Source organism: Lichenostomus cassidix, chromosome W, assembly GCF_008360975.1.
Source record: "Lichenostomus cassidix isolate B80296 chromosome W, HeHo_3.0, whole genome shotgun sequence".
Classification (NCBI taxonomy): Eukaryota; Metazoa; Chordata; class Aves; order Passeriformes; family Meliphagidae; genus Lichenostomus; species Lichenostomus cassidix.
Genome location: NC_139510.1, coordinates 3,825,162 through 3,849,194, shown reverse-complemented (window position 1 = coordinate 3,849,194; position 24,033 = coordinate 3,825,162). Strand labels below are relative to the sequence as shown.

Sequence of the window (24,033 nt, the reverse complement as noted above, 5' to 3'; positions counted from 1 at the left end):
GGAAACTCAATGTTTCCCTAAGAAATAATACCTTTTCTTTTAGTCTCCTCTGCAGCCTATCTTTGGAAGACTGAAGCAAATTGATCTTGGGTCTTTCCCCAATGCATTCATGAATACTGTCTTTCTGCTTGGTCTCTGACTCTTGGATGTACTGCTGAGACTGCTTCTCCATAGCTTCCAGGCCTCGGTGCATCTCCAAGGGAATGTGCACTGCACAAATAAAGGTGTCCTCGATTTTCAAGTTCTCAGTCTCTTTGGCGTTTCTGTGTGTTTCTTTGTCATTGGGTGAGTGCTTCAGGTTGTGGTGCCATCTCCGGTTCTGACTGTAGCCATGGTGGCCTGTCCTGCCTGAGGAGTGAGGGGCCTGGCCTCCTTGGTAGAGTTTCTGGTGGTCCCTATTGTGTTTGGTACCACCTTGCTGATGATCTGCATGCTGCTGAGACTTGTTCCCACCAGGAAGTCTCTGCTGTCGCCTAGAAAGTCAAAGAAAGTCATTAGTTCACCCTTTTCTGCATGGTCCTTTTTGGTCACCACATCTGTCCCACCAAACAGACTGGCCCTTAGTGGGTGGGCTCTGTGGGTCTCCCTACTACAAGAGGGGAATCAATTTCTTGACATCTAACCCAATCTCAAACCTCTAAATCTCTTTCAGCAACAGGGATAATTCAGCTGAAAGATTTCATGAACAGTTAGATAACATTATTATGGTTACCAGGAAAACCTCTCCCAGGTTTCTGTGTTTTCTGTGTTGCTTCCATACTGAACCAGAGAATATCTGGTTAGTCACAGCTGAGCAAGGGGAAGTCAGGCAGGCAAGAAATATCAGGAGATATTTTTTTTTGAAGACCTAAGGACCTCCTGATACACCTAGCCTACAGCGTCGTTTGCTCCTCTTGCCTGCCATCTCTGCTGCACTAACATGGCATACTGCTGCATGGGTTTGCAGTGAACTATTTTAAGTGTATCAGGAATTTCTAAGTGGAAAAAATAAGCTAAAAAGTACATAACCAAGTAAAGGAGGTGCCCACACTAAATGGTTTTATTTGGCCTTTTGTAGTGGGTTTACCCTGGCTGGATGCCAGGCTCCCACCAAAGCATCTCTATCACTCCTCTCCACAACTGGACAGGGGAGAGAAAATATAACAAAGGGGTTCATGAGTTAAGGACCAAGAGAGATCACTCAGCAAATACAGGCACAGGCAAAACAAGCTCAAATTAGAGATATTAATTGAATTTATTACTAACAAAATCAGAGCAGGATAATGAGAAGTAAAATAAGACCTTTAAAAACCACCTTCCCCCTCCCCCTCACCCCCCCACCCCCTCCTTCCCAGATATACTGTCGCCCTCAGTGGCACAGAGAGACAGGGAATGGGGGTTATGGTCAGTTCATCACACGTTATTTCTCCCGCTGCTCAGAGAAAGGAGTCTTACTGCTCCAACATGGGATCTCTCCCACTGGAGATAGTTCTCCATGAACTTCTCCAATGTGAGTCCCTCCCATGGGCAACAGTTCTTCACAAACTGCTGCCATGTGGGTCACTTTTCCACAGGGTGCAGTCCTTCAAGGACAGGCTGCTCCAGCATGGGCTCTTCTCTCCCCAGGCCTCCCATGGGGTCACAACCTTCTCTCAGGCATCCACCTGTTCCAGTGTGGGTATCCTCCACAGGCTGCAGGTGGATCTCTGCATCCCCATGGACCTCCATGGGCTGCAGGGGGACAGCTGCTTCACCATGGTCTTCACCACAGGCTGCAGAGGAATCTCAGCTCCAGTGCCTGGAGCACATCTTCCCCCTTCTTCTCCCCTGACCTTGGTGTCTGCAGAGTTGTTCCTCTCACATGTTCTCACCCTGCTCTTCTCTGGTCACAATTACAACTGTGCCATAACTTTTTTTTCTTCTTCTTAAATATGTTATCACAGAGACGTTGCCACCTTTTCTAATTGGCCCAGCCTTAACCAGTGGCACATCCATCTTTGGAGATACCAGGGATTGGGTCTGACAGACATGGAGGAAGCTTCTGGCAACTTCTCACAGAAGCCATCTGTTGGAACCTAGCTCGCAGAACGAAGCCATATGAATATGTTTCTTAAGCTTAATTCAACCATGTGAGCAACTCTAAGGTGCCTTTCCCAAGAGATAACAGAATGTAAAGAGCCAAAGATGTGAGCATCATAAAAGAATGGTAAACAAGATAAAAAAGTTACATAGACAGGGGCTTAGCTAATGCTTAGAGAGCATGATAAAAGTTTATAACCAATTAGCAGAGTAGATTAGGGCGTGAACTTAAGCTTTTATCCAATTATATGTGCCAGTGTATCACGTAAACAGTGCTTTTTGTATATAATAATGCTTGCTTCCTGAAAATAAAGTGACGTGACACCGATACTTCTGTGAAGATGCGTGAATCATAGTTGGGCGACCCCCAACTGCCATCCCCGTAGTGCCCTCCTCCCCCCCCCTTCCCTGCTACCAAAGCTTGGCATGCAAACCCAATACACCTTTCTTTATGCATGTCCTTCATCATTGCTACACCAGGACAGGACACATGCATGGATGAAGAAGCTGAGGATCATGCTTGGCTATGGCAGCATGGGGAGCTAGGACCATTGCCTCCAGATAGGAGGCTATATGCATACAGCTCCAAATGGATAACATGGAAATTCAACAGCCACAAAGAGGAGGAATTGCCTGCAATTGGTTAGCTTGAGAGACTACAGTGGCTCAGAAGGGGCAAGCAAGCCCCTGTGTGCTGGCCAGAACCAGTAGCTGAGATGATAACTCCCCCCCCAAAAAACAGTTGAATGGAAAAAACACTTTGGCAGCCTCAGACATTTAATATTTCTACATAGGCTGCAGTATGGCTGTCCTGAGCAGAGAAGGCAGAGTCTGAATGCCATCATCAAGGATGCAGCTAAGAAGGAAATTGTCCTGGCATCATGTGCTTTCACCCAGGACAGTACAGGGTTAGTCCTAAGCAGAGCAAGCAGCTCCCTGCCTTTCCGCTGCCTCTTTAATGCTCGGTCTTGACTCTAAAAGCACGTGAGATGTTTTAATGCTCAGTAAGATGAAGGAATTGGTCATTCACAAATGCATTTCAATGGTCAGTAGCTAAACAGTTTCCAACCCTGCATGCCAAAGCCATCTCACCCTGGAATCTGTATTACTTGGCATCCCCAGGAGTTAAAACCTATATTTGAGGCCCACTGGCTCTTAACTATAAAGAGTAAGGGTTCGTGATTGGCAAACATGGGAGGAAGAGGCTTGATGGTGGTAGCAGTGGAAGGAATTTGTCTTTAGTCTGAAACCACTGTCAGAGACTGAAATAGTTCATGCCTCAAACATTGACATAAAGTTTTGCTCATTGTAACAAAAACTGTATAAAGAAGCTACAACCAAAGAAGCCTCCCTGAAGATACCTGACTGGGACTTTGGACTGAAAGTCAAACTGCTGAGATTAGATAAAGGGAAACCTACTGTTCAGTCATCTCAGGCTGAGGGAAAAGAATGCATCCACAAAAGGCCAAACCCACCAGCTGCACTGAGAATCATCACTGGCTGAGTGTTGGAAAATAAGGTTTGTACGAGCAAGATCATTGTTAAGCTAAGGTGATGGGCCATATACAGGCCGAAGCACTTCACTTCCCTGAGAATGCTTCGTGAGAAGGTGCCGGGGGGGGGTGCAGCTGTGCCTGTATGCTTTGAGAGTACCGTGAGAAGTGTGTTGGGAGTGAACTTGTGATTAGCAAGGAATGAAGGAGAAAAACCCTGACAGTGTGAGAGTGGAATGCAATATGAATTGTAATCTGTGTGGTTATAATTAGTAACATTGTAACAGTATATAAACCCTGCACAAAGTAGAATAAACGAAGCTTGCTTTATGACCCATATTGGGACGTGTCATGAGCTTCCCTCTCGCCTTTCATTAGCTGAGTTTGGGGTGGGGGAGACCACAGCTCACAGAAACCAGGTTTACACAGATTCCCCCCCTCAAGCGAGGGGGGAGGAGGAGGTTTGGGGTGCATGGTGTAACCTCTGGTCAGAGGCAATAAACACCCATCTTCCCTTACACAAACTGGCCTAGCTGTGGAGCCCCCAACCCCACAGGCCACATCCATGAGACATTCACGTGAGAGGCAGCTGAGGGGGTGTCATAATCCATCAAAGACCCCCCAAAGTGCTCCCCAGAGGCCTTACACCACAGGATTGCACGTGATGCAACAGGTCCAGAGTCTGCTGCAAGAGACTGGCCCCTCCCACGGGGGAACATGCCTGGACATTGCCACCTGTCCTGAGTGTATATTAACCCATGGGATTCTATGCTTTTCGGGGGGACCATCACCACCAAGAAGACCAGCTGGAGAGGATCAACACAACATCATTGGGATCCATGGATGGTGATTTTTTTCTTTATTCTGTCTCTGTCACTCTCTTTCTGTCCCCCTCACCTCTTTTCCTACTTGTCCCTTTCTCTCTTTTTTTCTCTCTCTCTCATATTTACTATCAAATAAAACCCATACTATTGACTGGCATATGGTCTCATTTGCACCCTAATTCAGGCAGAGGTATTTGTAAAAACCTTAATAATCAGATCATAACAACCACCAGATCCAGTTTTCTGAGATATTCAATGTGGGGTTTTTGTTTGGGTTGTTTTTGGGGTTTTTTGGAAGCTGAATGGCAGGGAATTTAAAAAAAAAAAGGAAAAAAATAGGGGGAGAAGCTTTCCTGTTTGCTGGAGGTTACAAGCAGTTTATGAGTACAGATTCCCCACATCAAGTTTTCCTGGCATTTCTTTGTTTCCTCTCAGTAACGCAATCACGTAAACTGCTTTGTAAAGAGCAGCACTTATTAAAAGGAGAATGTCATAATGAAAGTTAATTAAAACCCTTATCTAGTACTAAGCCCTCACATGCTTAAGCATGCAAGTTGAGCTTTCTGTGGCTTTGCTCTTCTCTTCTCTCAAATATCTAACTGTTTGGGTACACTTCCAGCCTTGGGTTATAAACCAGACAGACTGCTACTTTATTTAAATGGAAAATATTGCACAGAAATTACAAAAGTTGCACACAGACACAGCTTTAATTTCAGCAGAGGTAAGGGAAAATGCCTGGAAATTAGCTAAAAACCAAACTTCTGTGAATTCTTGCAAGAAATGCATGCAGGGAAAATTTTTTCCTAATGACATAATGATATTATAATCCAAACTGTTTCTGTTTAATGGCTGTGAAAGAAAAAATGTTTAAGATTAAAAAAAAACCCAGTTAATGTGGAATATGCAAGATTGATCTATTTGGGGCTTTTGCAATAGAATGGGGAGAGGACAGGCAGCTCCCTCCCTGTATGGGACAGCTAAATAGTGATATCCCCATGGCAAGGGGCAGACCAAACACAGACTGAAGCTCTGCAGTCACTGACCACAGGACGGAAAACACCAGAGTTAAACAAGTTAAGGAAAAGATTGCAAGAAAGAAAAGGCAAAGGAAGGAGAATGGTAAACAAGGATCAACATCCATGACTTGGCAGCAGGCAGGGGTCTAGACAATTATCCAGCATTCAAGCAAAGACTCGTTGTGTGCTTTTATCTTCCCAACACTCCAGTGAAGAAGAAAAGCCAAGAGGAAATAGGATCTGCAAGGAAGAAGAGCCAAAGCAGGAAGAACAAGACCCAGATCTTGAAACTTTTTGAATGCACAGCATCGCAAAGCCCAGGAGGTTGGGATGACGCATCCTTGCTCTTAGATGTGACCAAGATGCTGGAGACATAGAGACCCCCAGGAAGGGGCAAGTTGTTGTAGCAGGGCATCTTGCCCCCCACAAGAGCTTATCTGTTGTTTGTTAACCAGTCAGATAACTCAAACAGGACAAGCTGTCTTATAGTGAGTTATTTTGGTGCCATGGAGTTAACACTGGTCTGGCATCTCCTAACTGCCAATAAACATCGTACTGTTGAAGTGATATCTGGAAAGATAAGCTGGATTTCTGACAGACACCTCACTTTACGACTATAAAAGCAACAGCAAACATTCACAAAGCAGAAATTTTCTATACATTTCCCTGGAAATGTATGGATTTTTTCCCATGAGTAGGGAAGCCTGCTTTGCGGTTACTGCCCCAGAGGTTAAGTGAAAGGAATCTGCGTACATTATCATCATTTCTGTGCTAAGTTACATTTAACTCCTAATCAATACTATTTCTTTTGCTAGCTTTAATATAGGTACCTTGATATTGTACACTGTTTTATGTTATGCTGTAATCTACTAGTAGTTCTTTTTAGTTTTAGACTGTGTAGTAACTCTAATTAAGATCATTTGTCTGTTATCCTTTGTCTGATTAATAATTAATTCATTTTTATAAATAGACCTGACCTGCCATTACTAGAACTTGTGGGCCAGAGTGGTTCCTTAAATTTAAACTGTTGCCAAAATTTGAGGCCAAGGCAGGGATTGTCTGAAGCTCCCACTTGTCCCGCAACAGTTGGAGACCAGGGCACCCCACAACATGCATCTGCTGTGGGTTGAGTTGATGGTCACAACCTTGTGCTTGTTCAAGAGCAGGAATGTAGGTGCATAGATGGCAACTTAGGGTGACATGCCAAGCTTAGGAAACCAGACCATGTAGGAACCCAGAGGCACTTTCCAACCCAGGCTTTTAGGTTGTGATGCTGAAGGAAGGAACAGCTGAAGATTGAATCACACTGCAACATCTCCAAGAAAAGGAAGAATTCACCCCATAAAAAATGCTGCAGTTACTGGGAAATCCTTCTTCTGTCCCTCTCTGATCATCCTTTGGTGTAAGGACCCAGTGCCTTGTGGGGAACCCTACTTCAGCTACAAGAAAAAGTATCTAGACAGCACGATAGTCTCTAACGTCTTGACTCCATTTAACATTAATTGTTTTCACTTCAAAGGCCAAATTCCAATTCAGCTCAAAACTCCCCCTGACTTCAGTGGGACCCGGGATTTGGCCATTGGTCAATGTGGAAACTAAAGAGACATTCAGAGTCACAAAAAAACTGCAGAAGTATTAAAAACCAAGGGGAGACAGTCAAGGTTACCAAGCTGGAAATAAGATGGTTTTGCTTCTGCCATCATTTCTTGACCAATTTTTAAATTTAATTAACTAAATGAGATACCTTTCAACATAATTTATATCTGGTAAATGTCTACTCTGTCAGAGGAGCCTATGCAAACAAATCTAAGGCTTCAGCTCTCTTAGTGATTACCAGCCTACATTCTCAGAAATACAGGATTCCTACAAGTTTTTAATACATAATTTCCTCCCAAGGAAAGGGGATGGAAGGCACAAGGCTGGGGAAAATAACTCCAGACACATGGACAGCTGTGGTCTAAAACACAGTTGGTCTGTTCCATCAGCCCTGCTCAGAGCCCTGTGCTAGTTTAAAAATAAACTGGCAGGAGAAATGGACTCCACTCAACTACCTCAAGAGAGATTACAGGTCAGAGTTACAATCTACTAAAGAGATTACAATTAATACAATGATAAAGAGAAAACTGGTTTTAACCCACAAAGGCAGAGTATAACCTGGCACCCTGTTGGTCAGAGTGATGGTTGCGGTCTTGTTGAAGTAATGGTCACAGTCCTGTTGAAGTTCTGATCCCGCTCTGGATCCATTGAGTGATACCAGAAGTCCCCAAACCCAAAGATTATATGTGCTCAAGTTCAGGTGGAGAATGCTCAGTACCTCCCCCAGGATGGGGAGTTTCACAATGGAATGATGTAATACTGCGAGTCATGGGATATTTTGGGAGCCTTTGATGGTCTAAGTCATTGCAGCTGCCTATTCTGCTAGTGCCATTGTCTTGGGGATGGTTCGTAACAATAACGTATCCCATGATCATTTGTGCTCAAAAATTGTCAGTGTATCTTTAAGATTTCACAGCCACGGGGTGGGAGGGCGCTGCCCAGGCAGTCTTTCTCGCCCTTGTGGTGTAGGATCAAAGAAGCGGCAGCGAGAGCTGGCGCGGGAAGGAGGTGTGGCTCTCTCGCCGGGAGCAGGAGGAAGAGGCCAGAGGCACGGTGCTGAAGCGAGGAGTCAGTGGCGTGGTGGCCACGGCAGCCTCTATGTGCTTAGCTCCGGGATTTTCGTTGCGCTGCAATCTCGGCACAGCAAGCCTTCCTGCTTTTTCCTGCTTCCCTGCCGTTTGGGAGTCCAGACCCGATGCATGGGGTGTTGCCTGAGGCCGAGGACGCTCCTGCCAGGTCCCTTTCTGCACGGTAGCTCGATACCATGACCAAACCCTGCCCACCTCCCAGCGTGTACCGGCTGCTGTAGGCAGTGCCAAAAATCGATCGCCATTTGAGTGAGACCCTGAGGGAGTTGTCCCTTTCCTCCTACTCTCTTCGAGCCGCCATTGACCACTTGGAGAGGTTCCGGGCTCGCATTGGAGCGCGCCCTGAAGCTGCGGGGGAGTCATTGCAGCCTCTCTGCCTTGCCTGAGCCACCATCGCCCCCTGCCAGTTGTAGTAATAAATACACCAAAAGGGGAAACTGCTTAAAGGGTGGGGATTTTCTCTTATTGTTTCTTTTGGTTGTTTGTTCTGTCTTGTATATATTTTCTAGTAAAGAACTGTTATTCATTTTCCCATATTTTTGCCTGGAAGCTCCATAATTTCGAAGTTATAATAATTTGGAGGGAGGAGTCATCTTTCCATTCCACGGAGGTTCCTGCTTTCCTTGGCAGACATCTGCCTTTTAAACCAAGACAGCCATTGAGTCCATTATGGCTCATTAGCAGAGATGACCCCTCAGGCTGGGTGTGAATGTGCTGGTGCTTCCCAGAAGGGAGTTATCACTGCTGAGTAATTTGTGTGAAGAAAAAATTTCTATTCTAGAGGCCTGACTTCCCCCAAAAGTATTCTCCATCAAGCCTATCAAAGGCATTCTGATGTTTTACACTCATGTATAATGGTAACTCAGAATTGCTTTGATACAGGGAGTATCACATTCCACACAATTTAATAAAAAAACTCAAAACCCCACAGAAAGCAAGAACCACCAGCTCCAGGGATGAAGAACATGGGACTTGCATGTGTTTTCCCTTTGACTTTCTCTTTAAAACTGGTTTAAATTTACTCCAATTTAATTTCTGTTTGCATTTTCCTCAGATGAGAGAGGAGCAAGATGTCATGTTCACTTCTGAAAATAGAAATTAAGTTATTCACACTTATTTTATGCCTTTTTGTCACTAGGGTTAAAGACTATCCTGATCACTGGACTGAGCCCATGCGTCTGGATGGACACAGCATTTTGGAAGCATAGAAAATCCACCTGTCAAAATGGTGGTGATCAGGATTTAAAATCATCTTTGAACAGCTGAGATGCAGTGTGTGCTTTAGATGTTACATTGTTGGAGGTTGGGGGCATTGGAATTTTTTCTCCATCCCTGTTACTAAGCAACAAATATCTGGGTGATTAGAGCCATCAATTCTTTTGTAAGAGACAAAGCCTGTGGCTAGGTGGGGCAAGGGGAAGAGCCAGCTGGCCGTTGGGACCAGCACTCATCCCTCGACACCAGGGAGGAAAAAGTGACTGTTTTTTGCTTCTGGCTGTGACCGCGGGAGATCCAACTTTGCTCTGCCTTCTCCTTCTGGCTGGGTGAGCTTTTGGCTGGGGAAAATTGTGAGATCCAACCCTTTCCCCACTGGGAATGCGCACCTTTCCCGGCTGCGCTTTGTTGCAGCTGCGGGGGAGTCTGGCTGTCCCTGCCGCCTGCCCTGCTTTCGCTGCGCGAGACCGCAGCATCTACCGTGACTGCAGAGTCCCTGCTACCTCGCTGGCTAGCCCGGGAGAGAGAGCCAGCCCCTGCCCCTGCCGCCCCGCTCGCTGCCCCAAGCTGCCTGCCTGCTTCTCAGCCTTTTCCGCCATTACCAGCTGGGTGAGGCTGACCTGACCCTGCGCCACAGCGCCACCTGCAGCCGCTTGGGAGTCATCGCACTTGCCCTGCCCGGCCGGGAGCTCAACAGCGCCCCTGTTGCTTGCGACCGTGATTACACCACATGGGAAAGTGCTCGGCAGCTCAAAAAGTCATCTGCTATTGGTTTTCTGGTCCTATTTGTTGTTGTTATTCTTGCTATTGCTTGTTTACTCTGCTATAGATACTAGTAAAGAACTGTTATTCCTTTTCCCATACCTCTGCCTGAAAGCCCTTGATTTCAAAATTAAAATAATTCGGAGGGAAGGGAGATCACATTCTCTGTCCTAAGGGAGGGTTCCACCTCTCTTAGCAGGCACCTGTCTTTCAATCCAAGACATACATGTACACATCCTTGAAAATATACAATGAACTCCAGAAGAAAAGCACAGCCAACAAAACCAACACTATTAGGGGTAGGTATGGGAACCGACAACTAGCCTGCCTTTGCTCACAGACATCGACCGTGTTGCAAGCAGCTTCATACCCGTGAGAAACAGAAGCAATTATCCAAAACAACGACCAGAAAAACAACTTGGTATGCAACACCTGCAAGAAGGAGGCTGTTATTCACAGAACATGTATGCTAGGAATAGCTGGCCAATGGTGCTGTACAATAACAGGTTAGAACCAATAGCTATATGGCACGAATGTTAGAAAATAGTATAAAAGAAACTATGTAGTAATAAACTGGTCTTCTGCCTTCCTTTCTACTCGGCCTGGAGTCATGTCTCTGTGTGTTGTTCCCATCTTGAAACAGCGACAGGTAGAGATGTTTCTGATGAGTCTCACAGCATCTTGCTGCTGGGAAAAACATTATGAAACCTTCACATGAGCTGCCTATATGGTTACAACTCCTCTTGTCACCACCTTGGTCCTGAGGTACAGCTGCTGTTGACAACCCTCCTTTGGGTCTGGACAATCACATCTGTCTTGTTTGCTAGAGTTGATTTGGTTTAGCCTTTACGACATAATTAGACTCACTATAAACTAACAGGGTAGCATTGATCAACAGGGTAGCAGTGGGAGTGGTGAAACAGGGGCACATATTGCCCAAAGAGGTTATAGATGCCCCATCCCTGGAAATATTCAAGATCAGGCGGAACAAGGCTCTGAGCAACCTGATCTAGTTGAAGATGTCTCTTCTCGCTGCAGGGGGGTTGGACTGGATGACCTTTAAAGGTCCTTTCCAACCCAAACCATTCTGTGATTCTGTGATTATATGATGGAAGGGCTTCACACAGAGACACCCAAGGTGCTCATGCAATAATGCATGAAAAAAAAGTGGTGTAGGATTGACATAAAGCATGGTTCACCATAGGATGTGCTATCTTCTGCTATGAGATGCCGATTAATTCATCCTTTCCAAACACAAAAATGGACCTGATTTCTCCCTGTGCCTTCCTACAGCATCACTTCACACCATTGGTGTCCACTGCTTCTCCCACAACAGTGTTGGACACCCCATTCACAGGACCACCAGATGAGTCCCCAGGATGTGCTGCAGGAGCAGAGACAGAACTGCTGGGCTGAAAGGACATGGTACAAAGTGTATCAGAGCAGACTCAGAAAAGCATTGAATAGCAAACTTGTCTACTGCTGAAGTCCAATGAAAGTCCTCATGTTCTGCAACACTTAGCTGCATAGGCTGCCTAAGTCAGCTATCTTCTTATAAGCTTCATGGAAATGAATCTTCAGGAGGAATTTAAGTAGCTGCTTTGCAACACCAACTTGGGAAAGACATCTGAAGTACAGATGTCATGCGAGATGATAGCTCCAAAACAGCTCTTTAAATGCTTTGCTGGACCTCCCACAGATCATTAGGGATGTTCACATGAAGGCCCTTGTTGCACAGAGTGGGCAACCAGATAGGAAGACACACCCCCGGACTTCAAGGCTGACTGCCCAAACTGGTGTAGAAATCACTGCAGTGATTTCATGTAGAATTTGCTTGAAAATGGTGCTCTGCATAAACTGCATTATTTAGAATTATTGTTTTGGATTCTTAGTGCACTGGAAACATGATTGCAAAAATTACATTAAAACCATTGAAAACCACGATGACAAGTAATCAAATCCAGATTAGTTTAAACTTGAAATATACAACGAGAATACAAAACATTTCCCAAAAATCTGCTGAGTGCAAAGACAGATCCTGGACTACTGATAAGAATGTGATTTGAATAAATACAGATTCATCTTTTATTACTTTGCAATAAAAGAACTTATACTTCAGACTCTAGGCTGCCTCCTTTAAAAATGCACACAGGCTGATCAGTTATCCTGAGATCTGATAAACCTCCAAAAGATATAAACTTTAAACCCATGCCAGGATGCAGAGTCATAGCACACCACCATCGCTCCACGATCCTGTACCTCAAGAAACATCCTAAATAGTACGCATGAACCCCCACCTTCTGTCTTTGTGTTTAGCTGCCTTCCTTTAGACCTCTGTGACTCTTTGACTGGCAGCAAGGAGACATCCTAGGATTTTTTTCCATATTCTGTTTGTACTAGTGCTTTCTAGTGAAGAAATAAATGTCTCTCCTGTAGAAGCCAAGGCAAGATTTGACAGGATGTCTCAACAGCTGTCCAGACAAGTGACCCAAAGTCAATGGCAAATAGTTACTTTCGACACAGGGATTTGGTAAAACACCAACTCAAGAAACAGAGATGCTTTGAACTTACATGTGCAAAAGCCTTTATTAAACACAATAAATAAATTTCTTTAAAAATAATGCAGCATGCTATAACATTTAGTGTAGAGCTTTGGGAGCCAGGATCGATCTGGACATTGACTTATTGCCACCTAGTGACAATCCTAAGCCATTTTCCAAATGTTTGCCTAACTGTCCTGCTGTCAAACAAAGAGTTATCTTTGCTTGACCCCATTCCTGCCTCCTTGACCCCATTCCTGCCTCATCTCTCATGCTCTCAACTAACACTTGCATGGATGTGCTGACATATGCCAGGGCCTGATTCACTCCAAAATTTACTTTCTCTTGGATGAGTTTCCACTCATCAGTTTGGATGTGAACATACTGCTTGGGGAGAAGCACAGATTTGGGTCACCTTCTGTAGCTCCAGTGAAACACAGCTGTTGGCCCTTGCTGCCTGGGGACCAGCAACCTGTTAGAGGTTAGGATTTTTCCTTTTGTTTTCTTTCTCTTAGGGAATTTTCTCCCATTTGTTGCTAAGAGACAATAATGACCGGTACTTAAGAGAGACAAAAAACATAGGCACAGAGGGGGGAGGAGTGCAGCTGGCTGCTACTCTCTTACCTGAGGGATTTTCTCTTGGGAAGGGCAGAGATACCACGAGATTTTAGGCTGGGGGAAGGGGCTGGGGGCAGCTCTTAGCTCGCTCTCACTCTTGGCAGCAGAGGAGGGACAGCTGGTCTGTGGTCGCTGCCCGGAGGATTTGCTGCCACTACGGAGCTTTTGTTCTCCCACTGCTGAAGTAATGTGATTTTCAGATTTCCATGTGGCTTCCTTTGTTTCCCTGCTCTGTATGCTATTGGTTCATTTTGAAATATGCATCCTGCTGTACCTGAAACCTATTGGTGTGCACCCTTTGCCAATTTTCCCTTCCTCCTCCTGGGACTGGCTCTGAGAGAGACAGCCCTGCCCCTTTCCTTTCCCTTATAAGCCAGTGTCTGCATCAGAGAGAGGTCTTCATCTCTGAGCTGGCTGCCCCTATCCCATCCTTGCTTTCCTCTCCCCCTCCTTTCCCTGCAACCCTCTCCCCTTACCCCAAATAAACCTCCCTGGCAGAACAGAGATGGATTCCAGTCCGTTTCTTTGTCCCATTATATTTCCTGCTGAATTTCTGTGGCTACGAGACTCACGCCACGCCGAGCGGCCCCGAATCCAGTGGAGTTACGCAGACCAGGGACCCCATTCCAGGGGGGAGCCGGCTCCTGCAGCCCCCCCGGAGCCTGCTACATCACACTGCTTCTCCTACTGTGGGTGGGCCTTTGTTCGCAAGAGAAGCTATTGAACTGGGACCTTATTAACACCCGACATCACTGAAAAGGGCCCTTACCATCTATTCAGGTGCCTCAGGGGAAAAACCCTCCCCCTTCCCAGAGGACGCATCTCCTCGGCTGCATGCGGCAGCTGCTACCTGCTACGGAAAAGCCCTGCTGCCGCTGCCCAGCCCCACTGTTTTCTGCCAGTGCCTCGGGCTTTTTTGCTATACTCTAACCCAGCAACCTGTGTCCACCTGATTCCCACAGCTCCTGCTAAAGCTGTAGTTTTCTGTTACATTTTTGTCACCCCAGGGGTGTGCCTGCCCCTGCTGTCCCAGCCGCCACTCTGAGGTTCCTGATCGCCATCCAGTTTGCCCGCCATTACTGCATGACGGAGATGTGGCTCAACTCACTCCACAGCGCCCCCTGCAGCCACGAGGGAATCATCCCACATGCCCTGCCCGGCTGGGAGCCAACAGTGCCCCTGCAAGCTGTGACCGTAATTACACCAAAGCGGAAAGTTCTTGACAGCTGAGAGGAGGCTGTTATCGGGTTTCTGTTTTGTTGGTTGTTGCTGCCACAGGTGTTGCTCATTTGCATTGTTATACATATATACATATATTAGTAAAGAACTGTTATTCCTTTTCCCATATCTTTTGCTGAAAGCCCCTTAATTCCAAAGTTATAATAATTTGGAGGGAAGGGGGGTCATATTCGCCATTCCAAGGGAGGTTCCAGCCTTCCTTAGCAGACACCTGTCTTTCAAACCAAGACACACCCCCATCATTAATCAGGAAATTGGGAGGATCCATAGCATCTGCACAATGCTGGGAATTGATGGAGCAATGCTAGTTTAAATTAAAGAAATAAGTCTGTTGTCCACTCGTGCACAGGAAGCTGTTGTGCTAAATAAGATATTATTGGAGAAAGAGCAGATATTTAGCACCTTCATGCCTGTTAATGACCCCGATACCTTCTGAATCAATCTAGGGACTCTCTTTCCCACAGGTGGTCCCTTGGACACAGACTATGGGGCTTTAGTAAGAATAAATGGAAACAAACCAGTTAAGAAATATTTAAAAATAGAGTATAGGGGTTTTTTTTGAGTTGAAAAATCCCTGAGTGATTTATGTTGCAGCAGAGATATTAGCTACATATAATAGATGCAATACTTTTAATACCAATATTTTGGGATAAGAGCAGGAATAAAAAGCATTTCCAGTGCCTTGACTTCTTTATTTTGCAAACATCACTTGCTAACTGGGGTCAGACAGAAATATTGTTTCTGCAACAAGAGCCCAAACAACTCAAGCTGGCAACTTCACACACTAACCATGCCAGAAGGCCCTGCAGAGCTTAAGCACATTGCTCCCTCCCAGGTTTCTAGGGCCAATGTCCCCAACTTGAGCTTGCAAAGGGAAGGAGCAGGTGGTAAATGCTCTCCTGCAGAGAAGGTGGTTAATTGCCATGGCCAAAAACTGTAAGTTACCACCCAAACTGTGCAACCACCTCATTGAAGTTCTGCTGGGCTTCTTCAAATGGGCCAAGTCTCATGGGAAGGCCTTGTGTGACACAGGGGATGCCATAAAACCTTTTTTAACATCAATCTCTGTTTGTAAAGTCTTGGTTCAGTTGCCAGATGACTTTGGAGAGCAACCTGGTAGCAGAAAGCCCTCAGTGCTCCTTTCAAGACCTCATCAGCAAGAGCATGTTTATATTTGATGATTGAAAGCAGGAGAAAGTAGTTATTTCATTTTATATTCACTCCAGCAACCAGCTGCTGACAACACCTCCATGAACTCATGCTGGAAAACAAAGTATAGATGGATAAACCCATTTCCAGTACTGAGGAGCCATGCCGGAAATAATGCCTGATGGTTTTTTGTCTTTTCTTTTTATACATTTTTATACCATTTCCCTTTCCTTGTACCCTTCACAAACACTCCTTGTACCTTAGCCCTACATGTTTATAACTCTTGTAGACTGATATTTAGCTTAGTTTGGGGGTTCTCCAGGGGGGAAGATGAAACAACCCTACTATCTCAAAACTAGAGGCTCCAACATTGGAAGGAGCCTCCTCTCTGGAACATGTTTTTGTAAACTAGGCTGTAGTCTCACTTCAGGGGGAGATAATTAGAATAGGGGGACAATTACTTCATTTGTTGTCTCTTATTGGGGGATTTTAGGTAGATATGCTAATTTGTGAGGTCCATAAAATTGTATACACATTGTACACGTGTGTGCTCCTCAGCGTGTTTCCATCTTTGATGAGGATGCACCTGGGATCCTATTAAAACCAAGGTAATACCCTTTCTTCCTTATACTGCTGTGTCAGCCTCTTATTTTTACCAGCTTTAAGGCATCAGAAACACTCCACCAAAGCGAAGGCCATTTCAATAACAGATGGGTTTCCTAGTGCAGAGGAACCTGCTGCTATATTTTCTTCCCTCATTTATGGCCAGTTGAAATCGCATCATGTAGACAGCTGTGTTTTGCACTGCATGACACTTAAAGAGCAGCCTTGAAAGGCAGTCTCATGGGTGATGAGGTTCACACATATGAGGATCTGGTCGCCACAAGTTCACAGCAAGGTCTGCAGTGGGGGAAGGTCCAACCATAGCCCCTTCTCTCCTTTCTGCCTTGGTTTTATCGCAAGGAAATAGGGGATGCTGAGAGCAACCCTCTGCCAAAAAGTATTTTGTGGTTGATGGACAACAAAACACTGCAGCATTGTTTCATCTCTGGCCTGTCTTCCCTGGGGACAGCTTTTGCATGGCTTCCCCATAACACTTCCTACAGCTGATTTACCCAACAGCACCTTATGTTTGATGAGGACTTTCCTGCCAGGTTGGTTAAAAATACGTAAGTCACATCATCAGCTACCAAAGTAACACCAATACCACCAAGGTGATCAAGGTGCCATAGGTGGAGTACCACAAAAATGATCAGAGGGCTGGAGCACCTCTCCTGTGAGAAACGGCTTAGAGGGCTGGGGTCGTTCAGCCTGGAGAATGCTCTGGGGAGACCTTATTGCAGCCTTTTAGTATCTAAAGGGGGTGTAGAAAAAAGATAGAGACAGACTTTTTATCAGGGCCTGTTGTGATAGAACAAGCGGTGATGATTTTAAACTGAAAGAGGATATATTTATACTAGATAGAATGAAGAAATTTTTTATTATGAGGGTCGTGAAACAGTTACACAGGTTGCCCAGAGAGGTGGTGGATGCCTGTGCTGGTTTGAAAGTAAACTAGCAGGAGAAATTAACCCCACACAAATACCTTGCAAGAGATTTCAAGTCAGAGTTACAATTTAATAGAAAGATTACAATAAATGCAACGATACAGAAAAACTGGCTTAAAACCACAAAGTACAACCTGGCTCCTGTTAGTCAGGGTGATGGTCACAGTCTGATTAAGTGGTGGTTGCAGTCCTGTTGAAGTGGTGGTTGCAGTCCTGTTGAAGTGATGATTGCAGTCTTGTCAAAAGCGGTGGTCCTGTGGAAGGTCTGGTCCTCCTGTGGAAGTTCAGGTCCTCCTTTGGATGTCCAGTGATGGTGGAGTCCCAAATTCCCAAACTGCCCAGATTATATACGGTGGAGTTCAGGTGATACCTCCCCCAGGGTAGGAAGTTTCACAATGGAATGACGGAATCATATGAGTCATAGGATATTTTTGGAGTCCTTGATGGTCGTTTCAGCTGCCTATTCAGCTGGTGCCATTTCGGTTCATTATGGCCCATTAGCAGAGAGACCCCTTCAGGATAGGTGGGATTGTGCTACTTCTTCCCCGGAGGGAGTTATCAGGGCTGAGTCATTGGTGTGAAGAAAAAGAAACATTACCCTGCCTGACAGGGTTGCCTCTTTTTCCTTATCGCATTTAACACCCGTCTTGTAGCTTGAGGGGTGGGGTGTGCACTGGACAGCTGTTGAAAACAACCCACCATTAACAGTTCACCAGGAATAATGTAGATGGGTGTAGAATACATAGTTTGATTACACCTCATGTAACCCAGGACAATGCCCCATCCCTGAAAACATTCAAGGCCAGGCTGGACGGGGCTCTAAGCAACCTGATCTAGTGGAAGGTGTCCCTGCTCATGGCAGGGGGTTTGGACTAGATTGCCTTTAAAGGTCCCTTCCAACCCAAACCATTCTATTGATCCCAGAGCAGGCACTGCTAAATGCTTCTGTTGATGGTCTTATGGTCTTGCTTTCAAAATGGCAAAACCTGTTTTAAATACTGACTCCCACTTTGCTGAACACAACTGAAGAGCTAAGGCAGTACTCAACAGGCGCTTAGACTGCAGGCACAGCCACAGCCACATGAGCACTTTAACTCTCTGTCGTGGTTTGACCCTGGCCAAATGCCAGGCACTTGCGATATCTGCTCTCTCCGCTCTCCCCTGCCACAGCTGGGCAGAGGAGAAGGAAAAAAAAGTTAACACACACAAAGGACTCGTGTTTTGAGATAAGGAACTGGGAGAAGATGCACCGAGGGCAAAACAGGATGCAGCTTAAAGTTGCAAAGTGATTTATTAACCTAACAGAGTCAGAGGAAGATAATAAGTAAAAATAAGCTCTTAAGACACTGTTTCTCCACCCACCCCCCCCTCCCTCCTTCCCACCAGCAGCACGGGGGGGGGCAGGGTATGGGGGTTTAGTCAGTCCATCACCGAGATCTTCTTCTTCTGCTCAGGGAGAGGAGTCATCCTCTGAGCTGCCATGGGGTCCCTTCCATGGGAGACAGTCCTCTGGGAACTTTTCCAGCGTGGGTCCGAATCTCACGAGCAGCAGCCCACCCGAATCTACTGCAACATGAGTCCCTCGTCCACGAGGTGAAAACCTCCTAGGCCAGGTTGTTCCATTTTGGGAGAAAGGCCTTTCTCTCCACTGGGACTCCCACTGGATCACAGCTTCTTCTAGGCATCCACCTGCTCCAGTATGGGCACCTCCCCACGGACTGTGGGTGGATTTCTGCATCCCCCGTGGACCCCATGGGCTGAAGGGGGAAAACCTGCTTCCCCATGGTCTTGACCACGGCTGGCAGAGGATTCTTGGCTCCGGCACCTGGAGCACCTCCTCCCCCACCTTCTCCACTGACCTTGGCGTCTCCATGTTGTTTTCCCCTCACATATTCTAACCTCCTCCTCCTTCTCTGGTTAAAAAGAAGTGCGTGCTCACATTGTTTTGATTTCTTCTAAAATATTTTATCACAGAGGCATAACGAACATCTCTAATTGGCCCAGGCTTGGCCAGTGGCATGCCCGTCATCCTTAGAAACATCAGAGTATGGCTCTGCTGGATATGGTGAAAACTTCCAGAACCTTCACACTAGACACGCAGGAGCCATCTTTGTGCTCCCCCCACTACCAAAAACTGGACCAAGCAGAACCAACACACTCTCATGATGTGAAAATAAGGATTGTTCTAAATAAGCAAAAGGAGGTATTTCTTCATGTAATGCACAGCTAAACTGTGAAGATATGCTATAGGAAATATAGGTACTAGGAGTTTACAAGGCTTCAAAAAGCACACTGCCGAATTCATGAAAGGAAAATCCCTCAGGAGATACTGTACACAAAGGTGTTCAAATGTGATGCTGCAGATCCTCAAAGTGTAAATTCCTGGAGGATAATTTCATTTGGAAAGGAACCTTAAGATCATCAAGTCCAAACATTAAGAAAAGGAAAGCATTGCTGGGAGGCAGCATTACACACATACCCTGTCCTCACGCTTCTGGAGTCTATTACTGGCCACCAAGCCAGGTGGTCTGGTGTGACCAATCACAGCTCTCCTCCTGCTCTTACTGACCTCCCAACCAGCTCCAGCACTCCACTTGCACATCTAATTGTAAATTAAAAACTCCCGCCCCTCTGCTGATGCAGGATGGCGAAGGAACCTGTATTAGTTTGAAAACAAACCAGTGGGAGATCGCAAGTCAGGATTATAATTTAATAGGAAAATTAAAAATAAGTGCAATAATACAAGGAAAGACACTGTCAAAGTCAGATACAATCTGACACCCTGTTAAGGTGGTGGTAGCAGTCCAAGTGAAGTAGCTAGGTTGAAACGGTGATCCTGTGGACGGTCTGGTCTCCACCTGAAGGTCCAGTGGTAGCTCTTGTCCTCTGGGAATTCAGTAGACAGGGCTGGCTTTGCAGTTCCAAAGCCAGGTTATATGGTTATATCCAGGTGAGAATGCTTGGCTCCTCCCTTCTGGGCGGAGCATCTCACAATAGGATAAGTCCATGAGTCATGTGGTAGGTTCTTGATGGCCCATCAACTGTTATCAGGGGTGAGTCATAGCAGGAGATAACAACCAGTGCTCCACAGCTTTGTGGTAATAGAGTAATAAATACATCTATATTGCAACCTAGGATAGAAACATAAGAGCAAGTACCAACTGTTTACTCGGTATTTTCATGCATATGAAAACTTAATCCTTGAGGAACTTCATTGTGAAGGACTAGGACTCCAATAGGTTCTTCACCTTGTTTTTTGGGATGCTCAGCTTCAGCCAGCACAGCTTTCTTAGTCCTATGGCTTAGTTTTAGGTAGTCCTGCAAGGAGCAGAGAGTTGGACTTGATGCCAACTTGGCATAACTATGGGATCCATCCAACTTGAGTTATTCTACAATTCCTTTCTGAGATGCACATTAAGTGCAGTTGTTCCTGAAAATATGGCCTGTCCTTCTGTCTTGGGAATGTCTTTTTTATCCCATCTCATCTTTGTTCATTATTTCTTTTGTTTTGTGTCTGGGATGGTCACTGCCCCCCCCCCCCCATCCTCCTGGCAATATATCGATAAGTGGGAGGCAGTCCAGGATTTCCTGCAAGAGTTGGGGAGAACAAATGGAGCTCCTCCCTTTCCGGTGTGTGGGCAATTCAGGCAGCCAGGAAGCAGGGTCTGTCTGAGTAGAGATACTGTTGCACGCGAATTTGCCTGTTTCTTTTTGTTTCTTTCTCCTTCGGCACTGTGACTGGGCTTACCAGCTCATTTTTTGCCTCTCTGCTGTTTAGGAGCTCAGAGCCAGTGCGTGCCGTGCCTGGATCCAGGACCGGGGTACCCGTCCCCTGCCGGGAGCCACCCCACAGTCTGACCCAGGAATCAGCCATAGTTGGTGAGCTATCCAGGGGAAAGATTCCCCACTCAATGCCCACCATTTTTCTGCTACTGCTCCAGGTTTTTTGCTACATTGTAACTCAGTGCCCCGTGCCTGCCAGGACACCTGCAGCTCCTGTTACAGCTGCAGAGTTCCTGCTACCTCTTGCTAGCTACCCCACATAAGCCAGCCCTGCCATTCCAGCTTGCTGCTCTGAGGCCCCTGCTACAGCCACTTTTCCGTAGTCCAGCCCGCCCACCATTACTGTGTGAGGGAGAGAGCTGAACCTGGGCCACATTGCCCCCTGCAGTCGCGGGGGAATCATCTCATCTGCCCTGCCCTGCCGGGAGCCCAACAGCGCCCCTGCCGGCTGTGACCATAACTGCACCGAAGGAGAAGGTGCTTTGGCAACTGAGAGGAGGCTGTTACAGGGTTTCTGGTTTTGTTTGTTGTTGCTGCCATTATTGTTGTTGTTTGTTTGCCTTGTTATACATAGTAGTAAAGAACTGTTATTCTTTTTCCCATATCTTTGCCTGGAAGCCCCTTAATTTCAAAGTTATAATAATTTGGAGGGAAGGGGTTCATATTTTCCATTCCAAGGGAGGTTCCCGCCTTCCTTAGCAGACACCTGTCTTTCAAACCAAGACACCTTCACTGGCTCAAAATTTCCAAATCTTAAACAGGACAGCAACTATTATTTTAACAGCATCTGTTTAGATGCTTTCAGCTTCCTAGAATAGTTTTTTACATCATTACACTCTAAACACTATGATTTAGCTTCATGCTATTATTGCTGCTCATCCTTGCAGACAAGTATACTACCAGGCTTACTTCTGTCCTTAAAACAAAAAAAAGTTATTGGTCTTGCATTTCCTCAAGAGAAGAGCACACCCACAAGTGGCAGCTTTTCATAGCCACCATTACACCGGCTCAAGTCTGCACCCTGCTCAGTATGGACAGCTGTGACATCCCAGTGGATTTGTGATGTTCCCTCTGCACCCCAAAGGAGAGTCCCTGTGGTGGCTTCAGCAAAACCCCCCTCATCTCCCAAGAGGGCATGGAGAAGGCAGGAGTATAAGGAGGAATATGAAAACCTTATTTCCAGATTCTGCTTCAAGGGTTCAGACCCAGACACTGTTAAACCTAATTAATTTGACTTGAAAATCCTACTAAGAAGGAAAAGAGTGCTTCAACCTTTTAAATTCCTTCCCTTCCTCTCTCTTTCTTCTGTTTCAACACCATTTGTTGAGTTCAGTAAATATGCCGCAAATCATTTAGCTTGATGCTAGTTTTCAGCAAGTACCCAGTTCATCCAAAGCATTTTGTTTTGTTCCAGTTAGGAACAGCACTTCAGCACTAAAACAACATCTTAATATTGTTGCTTTCTTTAATAAACATCCTCTCCTCTCATTGAAAAGCCTTCAATAAATGGCCCTGAAAGAACAAAAGACATTTCTGCATTGACTTAAGTTCTTTTCTTTTCTGAAAACCTCTATTAAACAATGAAAAAGCAAATGTGTCACTACTATACTCTGTAATTATGAACTCATTTCTATTCACTCACCCAGCAGGAGAGGTTTGTCCTAGTGAACTCTGGGAACAGACTTTTAAGGCTTTTCCAAAATTTCACAGCCTTAAACCTGACATATTCATGTCAGCTATAAAACACGTTCACCTTAGCCTTCACCCAAAACAACTTGCAATCTTAAAATCCAGGGTGGGGACCATTCCTGTGACTATTTTTATTTGTGAAAGGAGCCCTAGCACTTGCCATGAATAGATTGGCAGAGAGCAGCTCTGGAAATAGTGCAACCCTTCAAGACAGCATGAAAATTGCATCAATACTGGCTGTCAGTTTATTGTAAGACGTTTTAAAATATATACCTTGCATGACACCCTCGAGTGATGGTCTGGCTTCTCTTAGCAATCTTTCCAGCACAAAAACTACCTGGCCCAAAGTGGATGCCTGCAAGTGTGATACCAACCTCTTGACTTGCAAATGGGATGTTTGTGGGAACAAACACGGGGATTTCTTTTGGTCAAGTCCTTCTGAGAAAACATTTTGCAAGGCAAAATGCTGGGATAACTTGGTTATATGTGTATGTATCTTAGTTATATATGTGTTTATGTATGTATCTTTAAGCAGAAAGTGAAAGATTAAGGAGGGTAAACAAGAAGGAAAAATATTTTTTTATAAGAGAACAAACAGTGGACAGGAAGATAATTCCTGAGAGCTCAGAATTATATAATAATGTATTTGGAATAGCAGATTTTCACATAAAATAAAGGAATATTGTCCTTTAAATACAAGCTAGAAAAAAAAAATCTTTAAAATTCACACATAGGACTACAAGCCAAACTGTTTTAGGGTCCATTCCCAATCGTCCCATGTTTTTATGTGCCCATTATTCACATAGCCATATATATTTCTTTTCTCTTAACATTTGGGACCAAATCCAATGGAGCACATATGCATCCACAGCGCAGCCCAGGCAGAGCTGAGGACTCTACAGCTCATCAAGTAATTGCCAAAAATCCCACCCAACCCCAAGGATTTGGATTAGCTCACATTTTGACTGAAATCTTAGTGTCAAAAGCATCCCTGCCAAGCATGTCTTGAGATGCCATCATCTCCTCAAACCCCTCCAGTTCAGCCAGCTCTTGCCTTAGGATGTACCAGATACATCAACTGTGCATTTACGCACCAGCTCTCTTCTAAAAGAAACCTAGAAGAAGGTGAAAATTTCTAATTGAAGTGAAAATGAGTTGAGGGTCCTAGCAGGAGTTGGCAATGCCTTTAAGGGGTTCAGGGCTAAACCCTTCCATCTATGATGACAACAGTTCTGTTGACACTTGTTTATGAAAAACCAAGGGCAAAAAAAGCCTATTACACATTTCACCAGGGCTGCTGAAGCACCAGTGACTGGTGTCAACTCCTGCTCATTAATGGCACCAAGCCAGCTTGGCTGGTAGACCTCCGTAGGGTCTACCTACCCAGCTGATGGTTAAGGGGCTTGCTCTGTTCAG

General features: G+C 45.4%; 1 protein-coding gene and 2 long non-coding RNA genes across 5 annotated transcripts in view; 1 reads left to right on the top strand and 2 right to left on the bottom strand.

Moving 5' to 3' along the window:
* LOC146425329 (uncharacterized) overlaps nt 1–24,033 on the top strand; it is a 440,420-nt gene that overhangs the window by 169,655 nt on the left and 246,732 nt on the right. The gene's annotated exons all lie outside the window — the stretch shown is intronic.
* Nucleotides 1–24,033, bottom strand: part of LOC146425331 (CBP80/20-dependent translation initiation factor-like) — a 365,952-nt gene that overhangs the window by 141,064 nt on the left and 200,855 nt on the right. For all 3 annotated transcript variants that reach the window (XM_085041609.1, XM_085041610.1, XM_085041611.1), the window contains one exon: nt 32–473. In XM_085041609.1, coding sequence (XP_084897735.1) covers nt 32–473 — 442 coding nt within the window. The remainder of the gene's footprint in view (nt 1–31; nt 474–24,033) is intronic.
* Nucleotides 12,624–14,029, bottom strand: LOC146425337 (uncharacterized). The gene is made up of 2 exons (XR_014846494.1): nt 13,880–14,029; nt 12,624–13,380 (listed from the first exon to the last, which is right to left on the bottom strand). It is a non-coding gene; the product is annotated as an uncharacterized LOC146425337 (long non-coding RNA).